General features: G+C 37.8%; 1 protein-coding gene across 1 annotated transcript; it reads left to right on the top strand.

Annotated features, from left to right (window-relative positions):
• The first annotated feature begins 3,044 nt into the window (after positions 1-3,044).
• LOC112202331 (monooxygenase 1) lies at positions 3,045-6,726 on the top strand. The gene is made up of 6 exons (XM_024343319.2): positions 3,045-3,178; positions 3,299-3,442; positions 5,349-5,399; positions 5,546-5,714; positions 5,799-6,030; positions 6,111-6,726. The coding sequence occupies exons 1-6, from the start codon at positions 3,045-3,047 to the stop codon at positions 6,632-6,634; spliced, it is 1,254 nt and encodes a 417-aa protein (XP_024199087.2). The 3' UTR covers positions 6,635-6,726.
• The last annotated feature ends 291 nt before the right edge of the window (positions 6,727-7,017 follow it).

The raw sequence follows: 7,017 nt of genomic DNA on the forward strand, positions 1-7,017 counted from the left end.
TATGTAAGAATGAAATTATTTCCTTAGTGTCCTTTGCATAGGATGGCCTCGATCCTAAAAAGAAGGCTTTACAGAACAAAAAATGGGCTTTAGTAGCAACTAATGGGGATTTTGGTTGAGCCATGAAGTCACATTTGACTTTAAAAGTAAAAAGAGATGGTGAATTAGGGTTCTTGGCATCAAAGCCAAGTGATGACAGCAAGGGGTAGGCGGCGCCGGCCATTGGTGGCCTGTCTAGCATGGTGGCGGCGCCGTGAGGGGTAGGGGCGTGCCATGCTTCTCCTCGAATCAATTTTTGGTTCTTACTTCTCTTCGTTCTGAAGAATGGATGTCCGTGTGAAGTCTTTAATAGACGAATCATCATGTCATGACCTGAGTGTCCCAAACGGTTATGCCAAAGTCTATATGTGTCGAAAACCCATAAGCCATCTCTCATGACATGGTTTGATTCAATGATTCAAATAGTGGTTGCATACAATCCACTAGAACGACACATAAGTTTCTCTAAGACTCGTTTATGTCCGTAGTCATTAGAGGTGATGTAAAGGAACTCTTGTTCATTCTCACAATGTGTTTCCACATAAAAACCATTGGCTCTTATATCTTTGAAATAATAAAGTTCAACTTTAAGATATGTCCAAACATGAAATAGAATAATCAATACTTTATTAATATAACCGATGATTACATCAAAGTTTCTTGACCAAATCTAATCCAAAATAAAAATCAAACTTAGACAAATTGTGGTCACTCAATCCATTCGGTAACTCTAATTTGATTGTGACCAAGTAAGGTAAGGCAAGATTTTGGTGGAGCTATGCTCACTTTTAAAACCATTCTCTTAGTTCAAACCTTTCCTAAACATCACAATTAATTGGATGAGCCTAGTGAGAAAGAGTTAAAACAAAATGTCATTTATTGACTAACGCATAATTGCCATTACATAATTCTTAGAAAATAAAGACTATACTAAAAAAATCTGTGGCATTTTACCGTCATCACCAGATTTAAAGTCTTCCATAACTCGATATCTTGATCACCATTGATCAGGTACTCCATAAAACATAATGTAGAGGATGCTCTCTTGATTGAGGTGTATTGACGCAATATACATGGTCCCTAGGACCATTGGCGTTGGAATAGTGTTACCATGGCCAAAAGTGGCGCCATGGTGTCCAACCCCTATACCCTCAATGCCATGACTTCTTTGGTCATGTATTCACCAACTTTGGCAATTACCTTCATGAGCATGTTGATCATATGGATCATATCATCCATGGCGACTTCATCTAGCCATTGAACGGTGCTCATGGTAGCCATCTTAAGGCCTACCATATTCTCTATTCACAAATTCATGGTTGTGCCTTTCAACACAAGCCATAGCTCCAATTAACTTATGGAGATCTGTGATCCCTCCTTCGTTGATTAAGATTCAATAGAATTTAGAGAATCTTAATTCAGTGATGGACAAGGTAGTTAGGGTTTTCTCAATCAATTGTTTTTCTGTGATAGTTTTTCCACATGCATGTATCAATGAACTGATGCAGAGAGCTTCCGAAAAATATTCCATAACTATTTCAAAGTTTAGAGAAGCGGGGATTATTCCATCGTGCTTCTAAGTTCGGAAGATGGTGAATGTTTACTAAAACATTCACGAAGCGCTACTCGAAGGTTTCTAGTGCTATCCTCATTCATGTACTCAAACTGGAGTGCCATCTCTATGTGGCGCTTCATTAGGGTAAGTGCCCTGGAATTATCTATCTCAGTTTAAGAGTCTTGAGTGGTTCCTTCAGAACAGGGCTTTTGGATTGTAGGCAATAAATCAAGGGTAATTATGTGGAGCTGAACATTATGAGCCCACATAAAAATATCCCGTGCCCGTAGAATACAATGGAGTAAAATCAAGATTGTTCAAGTTTGACATCCTGAAAAGGAGAAACAAGAACGGATTCGTTTCGGAGTCAATGCTTCTACGAAAACTAATATTAAGATTTCTGAGCCTTAATGCTACCAAGAAATTGATTTCCTAGAAATTTGGATTAGAATGAAACAATGATGTTTGTATGGTCAAAATCGATGCTTACGGACGCTCTTAGTCTGAAGTCTACGAACGCTCTTACTTCGTATAGCTTGAATCCCCACGATTCAGCTTTTATATAATAGTGCTAATCACGTGTTTTACGATATTGAAAGCAAAGAGAGAATTGGGAGAATAGTTGTGTGTATTCATTGATAATGGGAGCCCTATATATAAGGACTACAAATATATAAGGACTACAAAGTACATAATCTTAGAGTACAAGGATTCCTATTCTAACTCAGAGTAGGAAATCTCTTCTATTACAACTATAAAACTAATATATCATAGTTTGACAAGGCACACTAAATGTCAACATTCTTCAACATAGTTTTATTAAATAATCAATGGGCATGATATTATAGCTTATTACACGCATTTATATGTATGTAATTGTATCTAAATACTAGAACTAAGCTAATTCTCAAGTCAATTATTATGTAATTAATCTATTTTTATTTATTGTGTAGGAAATAAGAGAATTGCGGAAACTAGGTAAAATGGTGGGAAATGCAAAATGGAGTTTACGAGAAAATGACGAAATAGTCAATGCGGGTCAACCATGGTCAACGCTATCAAGGGAGCGGAATCCAATTGTACGTCTCCGATAGTATATGCGGAAGTGCATTGAGAAGAGAGAAGGAAGAAGAAAAAGAAGAAAGAAAGAAAAAAAAAAAAAAGAAGAAAAGAAAACGAAAAGGAAAAAGAGAGAGAGAGAGAGAAAAAAAGAAAAAAAAGAGGAATAACCTTCATTAACTATTTGCTGCTCATAGACTTACCTACTTAATTCGTGCAACAACCTGCAAACAATGCTGCACGGTTGACTATTACAAGGTTGGTGCCATGCAAATTATAACAACAAATCGGAACAATAAATTGCTTTACCTAACAAATATAATTGAGAAGTACTGTATGCACTTCAAAAATAATGCTAGTTAATAGGTCACCATTTCCAGTTTTATATAAAATGCACAAGAAGCAAACTAGATCAAAGCAAAAGCAGATGGTTAAGGATATGGACATGGCAGGGGATAGGAGAGAAGATGTTGTGATTGTGGGTGGTGGGATTTCCGGCCTCGCCACTGCTCTTGCTCTTTACAGGTTTATTAGTTAACTGAACTTGCATCTTAGTCCTATATAGCAATAGATTAACAATCATTGGAGTTATTTAAAATGGTCGCAACTCACAAATGATGCCATTTGAAACTGTTGTGGATGCAGAAAGGGCATAAGAAGCTTGGTCCTAGAAAAATCAAAGACTTTACAAGCCACCGGAGGTATCATTGTGCATTCTAATGGTTGGCGTGCCCTTGAACAGCTCGGTGTAGCCTCATATCTTAGACAAACTGCTGATCCTATACTATCGTAAATCTCTCTCTCCCCCTCTAAATAAAATTATAATGATCTTGTTTTGGATTTGCTTATTTGGAGACCTCTTTCCTCAAACCCATTTCTTTGAAGTATACTCTAATTCAATCTTCTTCTTGTGAAAGCACTTGAATTGAACGCACTACCGAAAATGCTACTACAAAACCCACAGTTTGAATATCTCTCTTGTAATGATCAAAAGAAATACTAAATAGGGATATACTGTTTTCTAGATTTTTGGTTTTGGGGACACAATATAATTATTTGTTTTAGAATAAAGGATTCGAGAACGCCGGCCACCCTGAACGACGGCTGCGCCAACGGCGGCAACTTGGCCGGTCTTAATCATGGACGGCGGCGTTTGGCCTTAAGGAGTCCGATCCCAAACATCCATTATTCCTTTTCTCTCAGTAGGGATAAAACAAGCCCGTATCGATCGTACCTTTTAAGTAACGAAAAATAGTCTTTACACCAATCCAATGGCGGCGTGTTGGCACATAGCTATGTCGAGCTAACAAGTTCACTGCGAATTAGATGTCCGGTCTTGTGCATTGAGCTAAGTACAATAATGCGCCTATTGCACTCAAATAGGGCACTTCGGCCTCTAATGACTCTTCGTCCTCATCCATTGGACGAAATGGATCTTTTCCAAGCTCAAGACTCACAGGATTTGCTTTATCTTCATTAAAGCGCCTTAGAATTTTCTGAGTATATGCAGACTGATGGATCAAAATCCTATAACTACGGTGCTCGAGTTCTAATCCGAGATAAAACCAAGATCTTTCATCTCAAATTCAGATTTCAAGTACTTGGCAGTTTCCTTTAACTCGACTAGAGTTCTAATCAGGTTCATGTCATCGACATAAACTACTACAATTGCAAATCCGGAACTTGTTCTTTTAATGAACACCCATGGGCATATTTCATTGTTAATATATCCCTTCCCAATCAAGTAGTCACTTAGATGGTTATACCACATCCGTCCGGATTGTGTCAATCCATATAGTGAATGTTTTAATCTTATTGAAAACGCGCTCCGTGGTTTAGAGCCACTTGATTTGGGTAATTAAAAGTCCATTTAGAACCTTCATATATATCTCTGAATCTAGATCCCTATAGAGATATGTTGTAACTACATCCATAAGCTACATGTCAAGTTTTTCAGAAACTACCAAATTGACAAGGAAGCGGAACGTTTTGACATCCATTACGGGAGAATATGTTTCCTTGTAGTCGATTACAGGGCGTTGTGAGAAGCCATGCTCCACAAGGCGGGTTTGTATCTAACAACCTCATTTTTCTCATTACGCTTTCTAAGAAAGACCCATTTATGGCCAACAGGCTTTACACTTGGGGGTGTCTGCATTATAGGTCCAAATACCTGTCTCTTTGCTAGTGAATCTAATTCAACCTGGATCTCATCATTCCATTTAGGCCAATCTGCTCTTCGGACTGGCTGGACAGCGCTGGCCGAGAGGGCATCACGGGCAGGCGGGCTAGCTGGGGGCTAGGTGCTTCGCGAGGGTAACGGTGGAGAATTTTCTGGTTTAGAGTTTTTGGTGTCAAGGTTAGGGCTCATGCTGATAACGTGTTTTAGAATAAAGAATTCGAGAGAGATTGATGAGAGAATTGTGTGTTCCACTATTAATAATAGGAGCCCTATATATAGGGATTACAAAGTACATATTCTTATGATACATGGAAAACTATTCCAAATAGGACTAGGAATTCTAGAACCTTCACTCCTATTAGAATCATAGAACTAATCATAGTTTAATCATAGAGCACACTAAATACCAACATTCTTCAACATTAATCTCTTTGTTCATTATTCTATTAAATTCTAAAACAAATAACGTTTTACTATTTTTCTGTGTCGTTTGACAGTTTTATTTATTTTTAGGGGACAATTCTCTTCACTTGATAATGGTAAGCAGGAAGAAATTCCCATTTGGTGAGTTCTTGAGCTTTCATTTATAATTTTTCTTTAAACTTCTAGGAAGGAAAAAAAAAATAATAAAAAGATTGTGAATTTGATATCCCCGTTTGACTTCCCTAGCTTCGTAACTTGATCTTCTTGTAATTGCAAAATCATAACAGGAAAGAAGAAATGCGATGTGTAAGAAGGACCGATCTGGTTAATATTTTGGCTCAAAATCTGCCACTCGAAACTGTACGTTATGGCTGCAACGTACTTTCGATTGAGTTGGATCCTGTAACATCTTATCCAGTTCTTCAACTTCAAAATGGAACTACATTGAACGCCAAGGTATATTAGCTAGCTCTATTTTCCATTCTTCACAATCTGTTGACATTTTTTTTTCTTTTATTCAATGTTTAAAGCATCGATCAGGTTGTGATCGGATGTGACGGAGTGAACTCCAAGATAACAAATCTGACTGGGGCGAAGGCGCCAAATAGACTCAATGTAATTGGAGTAAGAAGCTTTACAATTTATCCAAATGGCCACAAATTCGGCAGTGAGTTTAAGATGATAAGAAAAGGTGATGTTACGGTCGGAGTAATACCCATGACCACCAACCAGGTTCATTGGTTCATCACTAGAAAATATCTTTCACAAGAAGGTACGTAACTAAATGAGATTATTAGATAATAGTCCTCAAACTATGCTAGAGTTGAAGTATACCTCTCTACGTATGAACAGGTTTCAAGATCTCCAAAAGTCCGAAATTGATTATGAACTTCTCAACTGAGTCAGTGAAGGATTTTCCTAGTAGCGTTAAAGAGATGGTCAACAATTGCTGGCTCGAGTGTTTACATTTCTCAGAGTACATCAAATATCGATCACCATGGAACATACTATGTACACACTTTCGGGTAGGAACAGTGACAGTTGCAGGAGATGCCTTGCATGCAATGACTCCGTTCATTGCTCAGGGTGGCTCAGCCGCTTTGGAAGACGCAGTTGTCCTTGCTAGGTGCTTCGCACGAAAGGCTGTCGTCGGTGGTCCAGGTGAAATAGGAAGCAAACTTATGGTAGAGAAAGCATTTGATGAATACCTAAAAGAGCGGAAAACACGACTTCTAAGACTTACTTTCGAATCGACCCTACTCGGAAAGATGGAAGAAACTTCATCAAAGCTCATCAAGCTCTTATGTATTGTGCTCATGGTGGTCCTATTTCGCGACTTGTTTGCTCACACTCGCTATGACTGTGGCAAACTCTAAAATAATTACGTGTTTAATTAGGAAATGATCAATTAAGTATGCCTATTTTTTATGTCTTTTAAGTATTTGGGTAAAGCTATGGTAGGTTAACAATTCTCATACATGTCATAATGACTCATATCTTATGTAATAGTTACCATGTTGAGGACTCATATTACCACTTTAAGGACTAATGTGGTAACTAGAGAAAAGTCATGATTAAGGTAAATAAGGTCCTCGTCAGACTAAAGTAGGTAACTAGAAAAAAGTCTTCACTAAGACAAATAAGTTCCTCGTTAGACTAAAATAAGTTCTCATTTGAGTAATTAAGTCGTAAATGTTTTTTTTTTTAAACGGGCTTCAAGTGCATCTCAAGGCTCAAAAGGCTTGTTTTTTCTTCTATT

The sequence above is a fragment of the Rosa chinensis genome, chromosome 1 (genome assembly GCF_002994745.2).
Source record: "Rosa chinensis cultivar Old Blush chromosome 1, RchiOBHm-V2, whole genome shotgun sequence".
Lineage (NCBI taxonomy): Eukaryota > Viridiplantae > Streptophyta > Magnoliopsida > Rosales > Rosaceae > Rosa > Rosa chinensis.

Excerpts from the sequence above, each read along its gene's own strand:
- LOC112202331 (XM_024343319.2), top strand. The coding sequence starts at position 3,045 with ATGCACAAGAAGCAAACTAGATCAAAGCAAAAGCAGATGGTTAAGGAT. Across the intron at positions 3,179-3,298 it reads ACTGCTCTTGCTCTTTACAG|AAAGGGCATAAGAAGCTTGG; the intron begins GTTTATTAGTTA and ends TTGTGGATGCAG. Across the intron at positions 3,443-5,348 it reads ACTGCTGATCCTATACTATC|GGGACAATTCTCTTCACTTG; the intron begins GTAAATCTCTCT and ends ATTTATTTTTAG.